The 18,085-nt window shown below is 32.5% G+C and overlaps 2 protein-coding genes across 2 annotated transcripts; both read left to right on the top strand.

The window, feature by feature from the left end:
* Positions 1-4,436: 4,436 nt before the first annotated feature.
* LOC18039228 (pentatricopeptide repeat-containing protein At1g73400, mitochondrial) lies at positions 4,437-6,287 on the top strand. The gene has a single exon (XM_024182167.1). The coding sequence runs from the start codon at positions 4,452-4,454 to the stop codon at positions 6,114-6,116; it is 1,665 nt and encodes a 554-aa protein (XP_024037935.1). The 5' UTR covers positions 4,437-4,451; the 3' UTR covers positions 6,117-6,287.
* A 7,518-nt stretch (positions 6,288-13,805) lies between these two features.
* Positions 13,806-14,507, top strand: LOC112097209. The gene has a single exon (XM_024181821.1). The coding sequence runs from the start codon at positions 13,806-13,808 to the stop codon at positions 14,505-14,507; it is 702 nt and encodes a 233-aa protein (XP_024037589.1).
* Positions 14,508-18,085: the final 3,578 nt, after the last annotated feature.

Here is an 18,085-nt window from a genome sequence, read left to right as displayed (position 1 = left end):
AATATTCGTATTCATATATATCTAGACTTCAAGAAAAATTTAGACTAATTTAGATTTCATATAATAAAATAAAGTCCACTTTAATTTAATAATCAATACTTGTTAAAAAAATCGTATATAGAAAATACTCTCTTTAGATGCTGTGAGACTGAATTTTTTTTTTTTTCCTTTAAGGGAGGCGGAGCTAAGATCGAGATATTTAGTTTTCATTTTAATTGAGATTTTTAAACAAGAAAAATGATTATGCATATAAAAGGTCATAGTTAATTACGTTTACATTGCTAATTTAATCATGGATGACAGGCTATACCTATACTCGTTTATATTTCAATTACAAAAAGGAATTCTTAAAAAATTCCGGATAAATCTTATATATCAGAAAAGTCGTTTTTAGTATTCTATGAGAGTTTTGTGATGATTTAACAAAATTTAAAAGAAATTTGTAACGAATCTTGAATTCAACCAAAAATTTAATGATTTAACCAAATCTCATTGAAGGAACTGGATTATCATTAAAATTAGTCAATATGGAATATGCACCTAACTTGTTAACTCAATTAGTCCATTTCTTGCTCTTGACATTTCAATTTGAATATGAGTTAATTAGCAAGGTAAATATTTATTTACTCCTTATATTTTGAATTAAATATTTATTTGGTCCTCATACTCAAAAAAAAAAAAAAAAAACAGAAAACCACTTTGTAAAATATGTTACACTTTGACTGTTACTTTTTCTTTCTTTTTATAGTAATACCCTTACAGCAATATTTTTAGGGATATTAATAAAAAATTATAATTTATCAAATTAACCTTAAAAATAACATAAAAATTTACACAAATATTTTTATTATTATATTAATTTTAAGATTAATTTGGTAAGTTAATTTTTTATAAAAGAATTATTAGTAAGATTGTTGCACGGTACAAATAACCACACTAATATTTATTGGTTAGTTTGCTAATAAATAATTATTAGTTAATTTTTAAATATATTTTTTATAGATTAATTAATTAATGTCAACAATATTTTTGTGATGATATTATTATAAAAGGAAAGAAAAAAATAAGGGTAAGAATGTAACATATTTAATTATAGGGGTGTTTTGAACTTTTTTTTAGAATATAAAGACTAAACAAATATTTAAATTAATATATAAGGACTAAACAAACATTTATTCTAACTCATTCTTATTACACTTGTATAGAATGAAGTGTTTAGATTTCCTTAAAGATACTTTTTTTAAAGATTTTCTTAAAAATACTTTAGTATTGTAATTTCTATAGATTAATGATACAAATTTATTTTGTACAAACTGATGTGGCGTTAATTCATTGGTTAAATTAAATATCTCTTGGTCCACAGAGTTTATTTCTATTATTTTATATTTTTATTCAACCAATGAATTAATGCTACATCAGTATGTACAAAATAAATTTATATAAAAATTTGTGGGTATGCCATCACTCTTTTCTGTATTATCCATTTGTAATTGACTCTTATTATCTAATTAAAAAGCAAATGTAGCCACCTTAAGAATTTCAATTCACGTTTTGTTGTTGAAAAGTAAAATTGTTAGACAATTCAATTCAATTTAAAAGTTTTAAATTTTGATATCTAATTGTAACTCATAATCTTCAATGAAAATGATTTTTCTAAAGTCAATCTTGGGGTACTTGGACTTGACTTCTAATTTTCAACATTTGTAAAACGAGATATATTTGCCCTTAAAAGCTACAAATACAAAATTGCCAAATCACCAAGGAAAAAAAAAAATTGACGTCAATCAAGGTAACCCACATAAGGTGATTGATAATGAGACATTTGGAATTCAGGTTGCTTACACATCATCAAAATGGAAGTGGTCCAACCTACCCCCTTTTTTTATCAACAAAATTATTGGAATTAAGTTGATGGTGCGATGATAGAAAATTATTATATTAACATGTGGTTTTATATAAGGAAAACGATCAGCAGCCTCTATCTGGACATTAGTTTACATTGGCTTAAATTTAGGAGAACAAAGCCATTGTGTAGGTTCCATATTTTAGAAAAGTATAATGTTTTCAGTATTTTCTTAATAATATTTTAATTAACAAACATTTTATTTTATGTTGTATATTATATAAAAGTCTATTTTAAACATCTCTCTAATTAGTAATTCAAGTATAATTAAGAATTGTTTTTATATAGAAAATCTATATTTAAGAATTTTAGTGTTAGAAAGATATAATTAATAATATTATCCAACCACCATCAATTCTTTCATCATCTCTCTTTTGAAGAAAAAAAAAATTCTTTAAATTTTCAGTTTTCTAAATAACTTAATTGTTTAACGTCTTAATCTTTGGATAGTAGATGGAAAATTTTTTACTCCATTCTCTACAAAAAAAAAAAATTTATTACATTCATTGACTCACTTAAAAAGAAAAAAAAATTATTATATATGTCACATCATACACTTAATTTAATTTAATTTAATTGTTAATACTTTGCTAATGACTCGCTTTGACTTTGAGAGATGATATAAGTATTGTGAATGTGAAAGACTGAAAGTTAAAGGATGAAAAAGTGGTGATTGAGAGAGTACTTTGGCAATGAAAGTTTAAAGTTTATTTTTTAATATGTGCCGATTTCTAGATTATTGTTGAACTTTATTATTTTAATTTTAATTATTATTAGATTTTATTATATTGGTTATTATTTATGGATTTCTAGATTATTTTTAGAATTTATTATGTTAATTTACTATTGTTAGATTTTATTATGTTGTTTATTGTTTGCTAATTTATAGACTCAAGATTATTGTTGTATTAATGGTGTATTATTATTTTATTGAATAATGAATATATAAGATAAAACCAAACCAAATCGAACTGAACCAAATTAATTTGGTTCGGTTCGGTTCTATAATTTAGTTTGCATTTGGTTCGGTTCGGTTTTATAATTTAGTTTGCATTTGGTTCATAAATTCATGAACCATTTGGTTTCAGTTTAGTTCAATTCTAGGGCTAAACCGAACCAAACTGAATAGTGCCGACCCCTATTTGTAGGTGCTATAATTCTAAATATTCTATTTGAAATTAATATTGTTCTTGTTTTACTCACGCTTATGATGGAAGTAATAAAATTTCTTCTAGACTTATCATTTTTAAGATTTTTTTTTAAATTTTTAGAATCTTCTTGATTATTATTGAAATTCGAAATATGCTTAAAGCCGAAACAAATTATGAGCTCCTTTATATTTATTTGAGTGTTGAAGTTGTTAAATGAAATGAGGTCTTATGGAAAAAAATTTGTTTAAGGCCATAAATACTCTATAATCGGCCCTACAATGATAAGTTTTTACACTGATTGCAAGTCTTTAGATCATGCATGAATGAATGGCTATAATTAGATAGACAAAATATTGTCTAAGCTACATTTACTGTAACTCAACCAGACAAAACAATATAAAAATAAGTAACAAAACAATAGGGTTAGGTGGGCCAATCGATGAATTTTATATAGTTCTAAGTTACAATAAATGTAACACAAAGACATAGAGATATTGAATGACATATAACATTTTCACACTACTTTGTTAGTTTTTTTTTCCATGTCTTCTCTCTTTTTAATGTGTTTCCTATTATTTTTTGAGAAAAGGATAGTAATGCTCTTGTGGTTTGGCAAAATAATCATGAAGACAACATTATTTTTAGAAATATTCACATTGATGAGATGAAATACAGTTGAATTGTTATAGTCAAAATACATAATTGCTCTAGAATGAGTCTAAAATGAGTCACTATGGCCATTTGAAGAAACAAAACAGGAGGATTTTCGTCACCATTTAACCAAACCACGGAAGCGTCGTTATACCGTCTCAACCTTTCGAACTTTAACATTTCTTGATGAAAAACATGTTTAATTTAGTAATTTTTTTTTTTTTTGGTCAGCAACAGGGAGCCTCATAATTTGTTGGATATCAACCTCTCTAACCAATAGCCACTTGGGCTTGAAGTCCTCCCATGCTCATGACCTTAGCCCATCTCGTAAGTCCAACTGAGGCCCAATACGCTGTCCTTGTTCGGGTCATCCGAACAAAAAGCCTTCAAAGCTACATCGGAAAGGTTCCAAGTTTAGTTTGCAAGGTGTTTGATGAAAGTTCTGAGTGAGCAGAAACAAGATTTTCTCCCTTTTTTTTTTTTTTTAAACTTAACTAGGCCCGGGTTAGTTTTGGTTTGCTCCATTAGCGTAGCCCCTTTCCTTTTGAAGCTTTCTGGGCAGGGCAGTAGCTCAAAGTGGAATAAACGCAGATGGGGTTATTAAAGAAGCTTTATCCGGAATTCATTTGAGGTAATTCTTGCTGATTTGTTTTTTCAATTTTGTTCTGTCTGTAGCTTTCTTTTTTTAAAAAAAAAAATTTGAATTTTGCTGAAATTTTAATGCAGATTTATAAAATTTTCACCAAATGAGGAGATTCTGCACTTACTTATTTGCTAGAAAAAATTCATGCTATTCAAATGTTATGAGTACATTGGTTCCTCTCACTGTCACTGTCACTCACTCTTCAACTCATCATCACCAACTACGATCATCAGTAACAGTCCCATCTTTCAGTTTGTCGCCACCCACTTTTTCAGTTTCTTCGCAATTGGATTGCAATGTTAGTAGTGATGTTAGATACTGGAGTTCCAGTTCTGTGAGTGATGTTGCTAAGTTGTATGAAGCTATTATCGATAATTCAAATGCATATGATAATATGGAGAAGGCACTTGACAGTCTTGGTGTTCCGCTGACTACTGATTCCGTTGTTGGGGTCCTTCAAAGGTTTCAATTTGAGGAGAAAATAGCGTTCAGATTCTTTATGTGGGCTGGTCATCAGGATAACTATGCCCACGAGCCTCAGGCGTATAATCTTATGATTGATATTTTGTCTAGTACTAAGTATAAGGCCAAGCAATTTCGATTAGTTTGTAGTATGCTGGACTACATGAAGAGGAATAACAAGGTTTTTGTTCCCATTGATGTTTTGCTAATGATTTTGAAACAATATACTGAGAAGTACATGACCAGTGTTCAGAAATTTGCTAAGAAAAAAAGGATTAAAGTGAAGACACAGCCGGAGATCAATGCCCTTAACTTGCTCTTGGATGCTTTATGTAAGTGTGGTTTGGTTGATTATGCCAAGACCATATGTAAGAGGGTCAAGAACAAAGTTAAACCCAATGCTAATACCTATAACATTTTGTTTTTCGGGTGGTGTAGGGTTAGAAATCCAAATAGAGGAATGCAGACGCTTGAAGAAATGATCCAAATGGGTCATGCTCCTGATAATTTTACGTATAACACTGCCATTGATACCTTTTGCAAAGCGAGGATGGTGACAGAAGCGGCTGATCTTTTTGAGTTCATGAGAACAAAAGGTTCGACCATCTCTTCGCCAACTGCAAAAACCTATGCAATCATGATTGTGGCCCTTGTACAGAATGATAGAATGGAGGAATGCTTTTCACTTTTGGGACATATGATAAACAGCGGTTGCCTTCCTGATGTTTCAACATACAAGGAAGTACTTGAAGGGATGTGTCTGGCTGGAAAGGTTGAGGAAGCTTACAAGTTCTTGGAAGAGATGGGCAATAAAGGTTACCCTCCTGATATAGTTACTTATAACTGTTTTCTTAAGGTCCTATGTGATAATAAAAACGGTGACGAAGCGCTTAGGCTTTATGGAAGAATGATCGAAGTGGGTTGTTGGCCAAGTGTGCAAACTTATAATATGCTGATTTCAATGTATTTTGAACTGGGTGAACCTGATGGGGCATTTGAGACCTGGCATGAGATGGATAAAAGGGGTTGTGCTCAGGACGTTGATACTTACTGTGTGATGATTGATGGGCTTTTTGATTGCAGTAAAGTGGAAGAAGCTTGCTTTCTGTTGGAAGAGGTTGTAAACAAGGGATTGAAATTGCCGTATCGGAAGTTTGACTCCTATCTGATGCAGCTTTCTGTGATTGGTGATCTTGGGGCAATCCACAAACTTTCAGATCATATGAGGAAGTTTTACAACCCTGTTATAGCAAGACGTTTAGCACTGAATCAAAAGAGGGTTAGAATAAGCTTAAGAGAGAAGTAGGAAGATAGAAATTTAGAATGAAGAACATGAATGAATCAACGAGAATATATGTACGCACCCTGATTAACATTCATTCATTCGTACAGTTGTGATTAATATGTTCATTTATAAATTTCGAGAGGATGTACATTCTCAGGTATTTGATGTAAAACCAATGCGAACGAGAGAAAAGACCAGAATTTTTGTTTAATGTTAGTGTTTTTGATTAGTGTAGCTTTCTGATAGGTTCACAGCTTTATTGTTTATGAGTTATTGAATTTGCCAGCTGTAATTGTGATTTTTTTTGGGAAAATGGCGAAAATGGCCTTATGATTGGTGTATAATTTTTTTTTTTTCACAAATTTAACTTAATTAGTTGTTGAAGCAGTATTTTCATTTGGAAAGAATTTGACTGCTGTAGGAGAGAGAAACTTACGAAAGGACTCTTGCGAGTGCGAGCTCTGGAGAACATTTTTGTTTCTGTAGCTGTGTTGCATATGCATGTAATTTGATTTAAATTTCCCTGACCAAGTTTTGGTTTATCTAATTATTCATGTTGCTGCAGACTTATCCATGTGGCTGGCAGGATAGACTAGGCCCTCCTTTGTAGTGCTGTTATATTTTCCATATTTCTAACATGCAACTTTGTGACCTTGCAGTTATAGATGATAGATTTATCCAAACAAAGTGATAGGCATGGGATCCATTTATGGATTTTGGAGGCAACTAGAAAGGAACGGAATATAGCCAAGCAAAGATACATCAAATGTTTGTCAACGAAATGTTATGTACTCTCCAGCTTAGGAATCGGTGAGTCAAAATCTCGGAAACCAAATATTGCTTCTGGCAATGTTTTGCACGTCAAATTCAATCTTTTATATAAATTTTGCACACTTATCGTTAGTTCTTTGTGGTTTTTGTTTCTATAGGTTTATAAGAAGTTTGTTTTATAAGTGATAATGGGTGATGTGACATATGGGGGGATATGTGTTGACACCACCGTTTTGTGTTTTATAAGTTTGTTTTAGTATTCTTGCTCAAATTTGTGTTTCCAATATTATTGGGATTAAAGGTACTGCCTTGATTTCCAGAGTTGGTAGGACGCTGACCTTGGCTTCCTTTATTGTTTTGGAAGTTCTTTGCGTCAAATTGATTACCATTTTTTGAGGAAGAGAAGCAGGTAATGTTAGTGATGATATTTCTAAGATTTTCAGTAGAGCAAAGTTCCTCTCGTTTGAGAAATGCTTCATATTTGCCAAGTTTGTTGTGAAGTTCATCAAAGCTGATCATGATTTCTCTCGCTCGTACGGCAGTTGCAAGTTCCTTGAATTGAGGACCCACCCGGTTGAGAGTGTGAGTAGTGAGGTATTGATCCGGAACAGGTGCTCCAATTAAAACCAATTTATCAGCAAGAGATTCGACTACTGGTTGTGAACCTTGACTGATGAGGCTGAGCTGTTTTGCTAACGCCATGGTTCTTGAGGATGAAGAATTCCTCGGCATGTCCAGGATTCAACAGAAGTTTTGCGTGGGCTAACCATAGTGACAACTCTGTGATTGAGAGAGCCAATGATGCCAAGCGAAGTGAGTTTGTCTTGTCTAAAGAGTATATTCAAGATTTAAGACTTTATTGCCATCGGTTTCAATTTGTAAGGGAGGACAAGGATTTGTTCCATCAATATACCCACGTAAATCTTACCCATAAAGCAAGACATCAAACTGTGATTTTTATGAATCGTAATCGAAAGAGTGAACTCTAATGGAAGTTGATTGACCACATTGATGGCTATAAGGTCGTTTCGGTTTAGGGATATGTTGGCAAGTGTTTGGATTGAAGAAGAAGCTGTTCAGTTTTCACTGGTCATGGTGAAAGTTAAAAGCTAAGAATCGAGGAGTCTTGTGAGCTGTAAAATGCTCTGATAGCATATAAAGTCAGAGACAAGGATTAAGAAAAGATAATTTCATTCCTCTAAAACCAAGCTATTATACACACTAGTACCTGAAACTGAAGAGGAAAGAGACAAAAGATTCCTTAGCGTAAGGGATTATAGGGATTACTCTAAAATTCAGGCACCGTCACTTGAATCATCTTGGTTTAGGGAGGGGATTGATTTTATCCTTTTTAAGTCTATAATTCTTTAGTCGTAGCATTTAGAGTACAATACTTGTTGCACCTAAATGTTATTTCTACTTACTTTCAATAGTAAAAAGATAATAATGGTATAAATTAAATGCTAGGTTTTCAACTCCAAATTATTTATTTATTATTATTATTATTATTTTTAAGATCAAAGCTTGCGCATACCATGAAGAGTTCGCTCTTAACCAGGTGAACATAGGTTTTAACTAAAAAAATCTTTACCTTTTACCTTAGAGAAAGAAACTTAATTAAATGTGAATTATATATCCTTAATAATTTCCAAGAAGAAAGTTGTTTTGCTTAATTAAATATACGCATTAGAGAACTCAGCTGCCAAGAAACCAACTTTCAATAAGGTAGTACATACACCAGACGGGTATTAAATCTAAAATATAGGGATTGTAGACAAGCATTTACCCGTTATTTTATAGCAGTTACAAATATGAATGGCAATTTGACCTAATTTTGGCCCAACTGATCTTACCTTAATTTTTCAAGCTTTAATCCAAAAATTCGGGTTTCGGGTCAGGTTCGGGCTAAAATTTTTAAGCCCGATCAAAATTCGAGGCGGGTCAGATCAGGCTTAAGTCGATCCGACCCGACCCTATATTAAAAAAATTAGCACATTAAAAAATTATATTATTACATTATTTGGTTGTTTTGTGAATTATTACTTAGTTCAAAATATTATTACATTAATTGGTTGTTTTGTGAATTATTAATCGGTTGAAAATATTATTACATTAACTGGTTGTTTTGTGAATTATTTTGTGATTAATTGTATTGTATATTTTGCCTTTGTGTTGATAATTATTTTAAGTTAGAAAAATCATTTCTTTTGGTTTATATTCATGGTACTATAACTAGAAAGAGAACAAAAATTGAAAAGCAACATGAATGAAATTGGGATGTGGTCATAAAATTACAAAATATTGACAAAATAATGCAACTTAAATTTATTAATTCTGAAAAAAATTATGGTTGGCCTGAATCGGGTCGGGTGGAATCACAAATGGTGAGGTTTTTCTTAGGGTTGGGCTTTTATTTTTATTGATCGGGTTTTTCTTATTCTTCTCAAGTTTTCTGGTTCAAATAAGTATTCTTCTCAAGTTTTATGGTTCAAATATTTTTCTCATTGTTCAAATGATTTTTTTTTTCAAGTTTTCTAGTTCAAATAAGTATTTTTCTCAAGCTCTCTGGTTCAAGCCAATATTTCCTTCTTTGTCTTGACTCAAGTATTTTTCTCAAGTTTTCTTTGCTTTTTGGTTCAAATAAATATTTCTCTCAAGTTTTCTGATTCAAATGAGTATTTTCTCACTTTTTTTATAAGGGTGATGTTTTGTATGCAGAAGCAGAGGCAACAGAATGGGGTGTTGGCATTGCTAAAGAGGCAGGTCTGCTGTCAGTAATTTTGGAAACTGACTCTCAAGTGCTAGCTGATTTGATCAACAACAAAGGAGGCAATATGACAGAGATACACTGGATCATTTCAGACATTCAAGCCCTAATGAATCATTTCAGTCGCTTTGTAGTAAGATATGTTCCTAGATTGTGTAATACTAATGCCCATTTATTAGCAAAAATGGCGTTACGAAAGACTGATCTTGTTGTTTGGAAGGAAAATTTCCCTCTAAAGTTTAAGCATATATTTTCTGTATTGGTTTAATGAAAGCTACAATTTCCTATAAAAAAAAAAGTAAGTATTTTTCTAAAGTTCTCTTTGTTTTTTGGTTCTAAAAATAAGTTTTGTGCTTCCAAATTAAGAGAAAAGCAAATAAAATGTTTGTATGATTCTATTTGTGCAATCTTTGATTGATTTTAAAAAATTTGATTGTGTCGCGCTTTCATACGGAGCTCCAAATATGAAGAACTGGATGCACGGATACCATGTATTGGCCGAACCTTTGTAATCTATTCTTTTCAAAGAATCAACTCTCAGTACTATTATTTTATCAAAACCTGTAATTTCATAGTTATACTAATTAGGATTTCATAGGTGACTCTGTTCATTAATCTTAATTTTTTTTATCAGAATGTGTTGGGACAATTGCGGAATGATATATTTCCAGTTACTAATTGCTGCTGTGTGATATGTTGGTGAAAGGAAGATTTGTTCTCCTTCTCATTTTCATAGTTTGTAGTAAATTAGTATATGTAATGTACTCTTTTTTTTTTTGAAACTGCAATGTACTCTTTTTTGTTAACAGATTGTGGTTCTTTTTCTAACTTGTTTAAGTTGATAATCCTCAATAGGAAAAACAAAATTTTGGTAAAGAATATATAGAACACCTAGTGCACATGGAAGTACATATTCTCAATGTGCACATGGAAGTGTACATTTGTTCTCCTTCTCATTTTCACAGTTTGTAGTAAATTAGTATATGCAATGTACTTTTTTTTGTTAATAGATTGTGGTTCTTTTTCTAACTTGTTTGAGTTGCTAATCCTCAATAGGAAAAATAAAATTTCGGTAAATAATATATAGAACACCTAGTGCACATGGAAATATAGATTCTCAAGGGATTAAAGCCTGAGATGCATTATGTGAGTCTTACTCCCATATGCTTTCTGAAGTACTTTCTTAGACAGATCTCAGTGGGAGAAAATATCCAATTTAGAATCCATGAGATTATCATCCAAGCACTAGGAGGTTAGATACCTTTTCAAATATAAGTTGATTGTGCAACTATTATTCCATACTGGGTTTATGATCTCTAATTCTCAGTTTGTTAGCATAAAATGCTACACATAATATAATTTTGATGATAAAAAATATGTGTCTTAAGTGATTTGAAAATATTATATTTCACATTTTCACTAGTTCTTGAAGGATAATGTTTATGCAAGTGAATCAAGTGAAATTAAGTTCAAGATATTCAACAGACAACGGCGTAATCAAGAATAAAGTTTAGAGTTCAATGGACTCATTATTGTTACAATTCTTGTAAAGCCGGTATGATTTAATATACGAATGGTCTAACATTTGAGAAGCCCAAGATTTTGTTTAATAAATCATTATTTTTTCATAAATCAAATGTTTTACAAGTATAAGCTAAGTATTTTATGAAGTTAGTTATTTTTCAAGATGTGGACTAAAATAAAAAATTTTTGCAATCTTTGATTTAAATAAATATTGTTTTGAATTCGGGGGTTGGACTTATTTGCAAACATTTGAAACTTTTTGGGCCATACCATAATTTATGAAAGTTTGAGAGCCTAAGTGTAAATATCTTAAGTGTACAGAGAGTTAGTGGCTAGCCGCTTGAGGAAAATTTCATATTTCTAAATTTTGGACTAAATTAAAAAAGTTTTGAGAACTTTGAAATCTACAAGTATTTTGTTAAATTTTAAAAAGGACTTCTTTGAAAAATATTATTATGTATTAGGCATATCATAATTTTAGAAAGCTTTGAGAATAACAAGTATTATTCAGAAATTCAGAAATTGGATCTTTTTACAAAGTTCTATGACTTTGGGGCCATAGTATAATTACTAAAAGTGTTGGGTAAGAATGTAATTTTATGAACAATATTACTGTAGCAAATTCGAATTTAATGGTAACTTTATTGTTCTGAAGTAGGGAGCCAGATAAATTAAGTGGCTAACCACTTACTTGCTGGAATTTGCTTATAACAGTTAGTTTTTGGACTTTAGCTATAAAAACTCAACTCCAACTTCAATTTTAAGACTTTTGCAAGGATAAACAAGTGCGAACAATATATTTTGAGCTTCCAAATTTGAAAATCATCATAAATTAAATTTTCATTGAGCTATTATTTATACATTTACTCCAAAAGAGAGTTCCTTATTGTAATATTTATTTTATCATCAAATTTGTGAGTGTTTAAGTGTGAGAAACACTTGAGTGAAGAGATTGGAAGATAATCTCTTGGTTGTAAAGGTTTATTGACACCTTAGAAGTCAATTGTAAAGAACTTGAAGTCTTGGGAGACTTGTATAGTGAAATCCTCAAGCGTTTCTCACACCACGTAAAAATTATTGTGTTTGCTCTCTCTTCCCTTACTATTTTATTATTGTGCTTTATTGAATTTATTGTTTTTGATTTGATTAAGGTAATAGATAAAATTGTTGTGTGAATTATTTAACATAAGTTATAAAATTCCAATTCACCTCCTCTTAAGTTGCATAACTTACATTTCACAGTTTTCATAAGAGATATTAGTTTTACAAGATTCAGGCCCTCAGTGATTGTTGCATCAGCAGCTCTTACTGCCAATGAGCTTCTGTCATGTGACAAAATATCTATTGTTAGTGACAGGGATCCTGTGTTTACAAGTAAGTTTTGGACGGAGTTGTTTAAACTGCAAAGGACACAACTTTGTATGAGTTCGAGTTATCATCCTTAAACCGACGGACAAACCGAAGTGCTGAATCGTACTCTTGAACATTACCTTCATTGTTTTACTGGAGATCAGCCGACTCGTTGGATGGATTGGATTGCTTGGGCTGAATATTGTTATAATACATCTGTTCATTCATCTACCAAACTCACTCCATTTGAAGTTGTTTATGTAATCAAACCTCCATCTTTACTTTCTTATACTCCAGGTGTTACTAAAGTTCAAGCTGTGGATGACACACTTAAGTCTAGAGATGAAATTCTTAAGTTACTGCAGCCAAATCTCCAGCTCTCACAAGATCGAATGAAGTTTCAGGTTGACAAAAATCATACTGAGCAAGAATTTGCTGTTGGTGATTGGGTTTTTCTTCGTCTCCAACCATATCGCCATTCGTCAGTTACTTTGCGAAGAACTCTCAAGTTAGCACCCAATTTTTTTGGTCCTTATCAAGTTCTAGCACGAGTTGGTCCAGTTTCTTACAAATTGGATCTTCTGGTTGGCTCGAAGATACATAATGTATTCCATGTCTCCAACCTGAAAAAGAAGATTGGCAATCTAACAACCGTTGCGCAACAGCTTCCTGCCTTATCGGATAATCTTGAGGTAATACCCCAACCAGAAGCTGTACTCGATACTAGAGTTATCACTAAAGATAAATATCGACCCAAGACTGAGGTTTTAAGTAAATGGAAAGGTTTGCTACTTGAGGATGAGACTTGGGAGAACAAATGGCGATTTTCATGGAGTTACCTAGATTTCAACCTTGAGGACAAGGTTCATTCCAAGGGGGTGGAATGATGTAAGCTTAATTAATTTATGCATGTAGTTTATGTGTGAGTTGGCTGCCACTTAATTTATTTATGCATGTAGTTTATGTGTGAGTTCGCTGCCACTTAATTTATTTATGCATGTTGTTTACGTAAGAATTGGCTAAGTGTTCCATTAGTGTTGAGTTTTATTAGTTGAGTCAGTGAGTTGTGATGGAAGTTAATTTGTATTTTAATTACTATCTTCTAACTGTTTCATTCAGTTATTGTAAGTTACATTGTCATGTAACTTGTGTTGTATTTAAACTAGAAAAGTGAATGAATGGAGGTGGTTATTCACTGAATAAATGCTTCTTTTCTGGAGAGAACGGTTCTCTCGAACAACAGTATTTTTCGTCCTTCTTTATTGCTTTTAATACAACTTAGAATATAACATCATTCCATGTGTAAGATTCCTTGGCTCATGCTTCGTCTCAAAACAGATTCAATCACTTTCTTCAGTGTTTCAAACGGCTTCAGTCGCCATGTAGATTTACCTAAAGCATCAAATAGGAGCAGCAGGTGCTTCACTTCAAAGAGTTGGCTTATTGAAATTGAATCCGTGAAATTGACTATCAGTCTTTTGCATCCCTTTTCTCTTCGTCAACTTCAACTGCCATCCATCAATAGCTTTCCATATTCTTCCAATGATTGGACTAATGATATAAATGATACTGACGTTGGTATTTTTATAATAATCAGATGTGTTTTATCATCATCATTCTGTCCAAATTCAGATTCTTCGCAAGTCCAAGCTATGCTTATTTATGGAAGAAATAGGAAATTGGCCTACGCTAGACCTGGTGATAAGGTTTGGACAAGAGTTCGTAACAGCAATTATTTTGATATCATCTACTACATAGATCAATTTTATGCTATTAATGGTTTAGGGCAAATATTTGCGATCAAAGGTGATTTCCCGGTGCAAATTGCTAAGCCACCTACTGAATTTATTCAAGTCGGTGATCATGTGGAATGTTTGTATTATTTGGTAGAGTCAGATGGAGCTTTGTTCGTTGTTTCAAGAAAAGAAGTACTGAAGCCAGAAAGACTATCTCCTTACACCTGTACAACTTTGGGATTTAATGTTTTCAGGTTGATTTAAGTAATAATAAATGGACCAAGATGGAGAGTTTAGGATGTAGATCCTTCTTTTTAGGGTTGAACTCTTCGTTGTCAATCAATGCATCAAATAATTCTTATTGTAAACCTAATTGTATATATGTTACCGACGATTATGTGCACGTATATTGGTACAATATTGATGAAAGGACCCGTTGAGCCCTTCTTGATGGAAGTAGGATTTGAAGATATCGGAATTTACAACATGGAAGATGGACGCATTGAGCCGTTGTATCAAGGAAATCTTGATCATTGTTTTGTTCCACTTATGTGGATTGAACATAGTTCTTAATATTGATCATATTTATCAGGTGAGAGATCTTCTCTTTGTTTATTTATGTATAAATATTTTTTGATAATAATTATGCGTGTTGAATGTAATTGCATCTATTTAAATACTAATTTGATGTGGTAATCCTATTGATACATCATAGGGCAGATGTACATTATATGGAGGAAGAGAAGTATTGGAAATTTTCAGCATGGAAGATGGAAGCATTGAGCCAAATTAGGGAAATTCGTTTCTTCATCTTAACTCTGGAGCCACATTATGTTTAGTACTCATCATCGTTCCTTTCAATAACAACTTTGATTTTCAATAATTGGTTAACTAATTTAGTACTTTGTGTCAATTTCATTTGAAATAAATTTTGGGATATAGTTTGTTATGTTTGCTTTCTTTGATGACTTTAATGTTTGGATCGGTGGAATTACTTATTGTTAATTTATGGTGGGTTTTTAGATGGATACTTGTTTTTTTTTCTCAGATATTATTGCGTTATTGTTTTGTTTTTAACATTTTTTAATAAGTTATTCACTTTTATTTAGGGTAAGTTATGGGTAAAGGTTAAATTATTTTTTTTATAACACTACAAGAAAAATAGCCTGAGAAAATTATGTGGTACTTAGCAGTGTCATTCTATAATTGTAGCCTGAAATTTTATTCAATTAGGCACATTCGACAACATTTAATGCAATTTAGAAAAATTTAAATAATAATATAAAACGTAACTACTATTTTGTTTTATAAGTATTTTTACTATGACAATTGTAAATATGGCACATTTCAAATATGGCAAACATGACTTAACTTAATGCCATTTCTAAGAGGATCAAAGACCGTATCGCTACCATGGATATATATATATATATTTATATATTACAAAATTAGAAATACTAGTCAAATGCAGTTAGCTTTACCCGCGGCAACTCAAATGGAACGATAGCTTGGAAATGTATTCTGAGATATAGTAATGCATGTTCTATGACTTCTCCAAGAGTTTTTATTCGTTTGAATGAATTTCCGTACATAACTTCTGTTACTCCACGGAATTAAAAGAAAGGCGAGCGAAGGTTACATAATACATGTACAAGAGCTGCCACTTGAGCTTCTCTTCCTCCTAAAACTTGGACATAACTGAAGATGAAAGGGTTTTTACAAGAGTAATAAGTTAGAAAAATACGTACCAGCGGAAATTCTATACCCATTTTGTCTAAGCAATCGAAACTGAAGCGAGTTATAATAGAGCTCATCATTTTCATTATCACAAAGATCACAATCTTGATAAGCCTCATGTATCTTTCCCAAGATTTCATCAATCTTACTTTCAAAATGGTAAGACACTCTAAAAGATGAATTGCATCAATCAATTCACGTGCATGTGAAGGCCTGTTGACAGCTTTTAGCATTCTTGTAATTTCTTTCTTCAGCTCTTGATGCTTTACACTGCCATCATCAGTTTCCTAACGAGGAAGAAGTTTGAAGAAATGAAGCTCTTAGTAGGGGGATGGAAACATTTTACACCTTGTATATAGTATCCTATATCTCGACCCAAAAAATATCATATTCAATACTATTATTATGTTGTCACAGTACCAACAACTCCTTAGTCGAATTGATTGACACCTCCTCTATATATATACATGAGAAAGGTGGAAAAAAAAGAGTGAAAGTTGTTAGAGTAGTACTACTGGAGAACTGTAAGTACTGATACATGTGCAACTTTAATGGTGGGGCGAATATCATTATGAAGAATCATTTTACCTGGGAGTCACAAGTCTATTGAAGAAAATGATCCCCCCAAATGCTTGGATGATAATTTGCAGAGCGACGAGTAGAATCTTTTCTAGCATTTTGGATAACTCTAGCAGGAGCGGCTGAAACTTGTAAAGACATTTAATTTCTGTTGCTTTCTGAAGGCTTTTGAGTTTTGAGAAAAAAAAGGTATTGCTAAAGTGGCTGGTGTGAGTATTTGGTGCCTTTTTGCTTCCGCATTTTATAGACTTGGCTGACAGAAGACACAGTAATAGCAATTTTTAACATTTATATCACTTTAATTGTTGAATCCAAATCAATCACTAAGACCAATTTGTAACCCCCAAGACCCACTCTAAGAAACTTGATCTTGTTCTGGAATTAATCACTAAACTAAATTTTTTCAAGAACCAAGAATACCTACTGAAAACAATCACACAATCTAAGAAAATCAGATCACACACTTTACACTAGAATTATAGTGGTTCGGCCAGTTTCTTGCCTACATCCACTGTGGAAAACGAAGCAACCCTTCTACTGATTTCAGAGAACAAGTTACACATTTCAAGAATGAATACAACTCAATAGAATAGTATTAGTAACAGAGCCTAGGATCTTTTATAGTCCTCTCAGAACTAAGTGAAAGAGCCCCCAGAGATCAGCTCACGTTTCTGGGTTCCCAGCCAAGATGATGAATCAGCTGTCTCCCGCGTGATCTAACCGAATTAACCAATTCTTGAATCTGCTCTGGGACACTTGTCAAAAGCTCATGCAATCTGCTAGCTAAAACGCAGATGTGGCTGCCGTTTGAATTAGTGAATCATGTGATGAATCACGTGCATTACTAATACATCCAGCCGACTTAACGTTTATTCCATTCAGCTTCTCTGAACTCTAATGTACGACAAGTCGTTATGTTTCATGACAAACAATTGACATGTCATACATATCCCCAAGTTCAGATTTGAGCTTCACAACTCCAACATTCTCCACCTTGAACTCAAACCAGTTATTCCTCAGCTTCTGTCTCCCACTTCATCCCAGCAGTTTTATAGCCTGTAGATTCCAACTGAGTTCATGCAGAACTCCAGCTTGGTTGCTGGTACAGCCTTTGTCAACATATCAGCAAGGTTATCATCTGTGTGAACCTTTAACAGCTTCACCACACCTTTAGAAACCTCCAGCCTGACAAAGTGCAGTTTAATGTCAATGTGCTTTGTCTTTTCGTGATGCACTTGGTTCTTGCTTAGGCAAATTGCACTTTGACTGTCACAGTGAACAGCCACCTGTCTTTTTTCAAATCCCAATTCTGGAACCATTCCCCTGAGCCATATTGCCTCCTTAAAGGCTTCTGCAGCTACAGTGTACTCAGCTTCTGTTGTTGACAGAGCAACAACACTTTGCAGTGAAGCTTTCCAGTTTATGGTGCAGCCACTGAGTGTGAACAAATAGCCTGTCAGAGACCTCATTTTATCTAGATCCCCTGCATAGTCAGCATCCACATACCCTTCAACATCAACTTCTGT

This window comes from Citrus clementina, unplaced genomic scaffold (genome assembly GCF_000493195.1).
Source record: "Citrus clementina cultivar Clemenules unplaced genomic scaffold, Citrus_clementina_v1.0 scaffold_6, whole genome shotgun sequence".
In the NCBI taxonomy this organism is placed as follows: Eukaryota; Viridiplantae; Streptophyta; class Magnoliopsida; order Sapindales; family Rutaceae; genus Citrus; species Citrus x clementina.
Note: the sequence above shows the minus strand (reverse complement) of the source record. Positions and strands in the feature narration are given on the sequence as shown.

Bases quoted from the DNA above. Each gene is read 5' to 3' on its own strand.
- LOC112097209 (XM_024181821.1), top strand. From the start codon at position 13,806: ATGTGTAAGATTCCTTGGCTCATGCTTCGTCTCAAAACAGATTCAATC.
- LOC18039228 (XM_024182167.1), top strand. From the start codon at position 4,452: ATGAGGAGATTCTGCACTTACTTATTTGCTAGAAAAAATTCATGCTAT.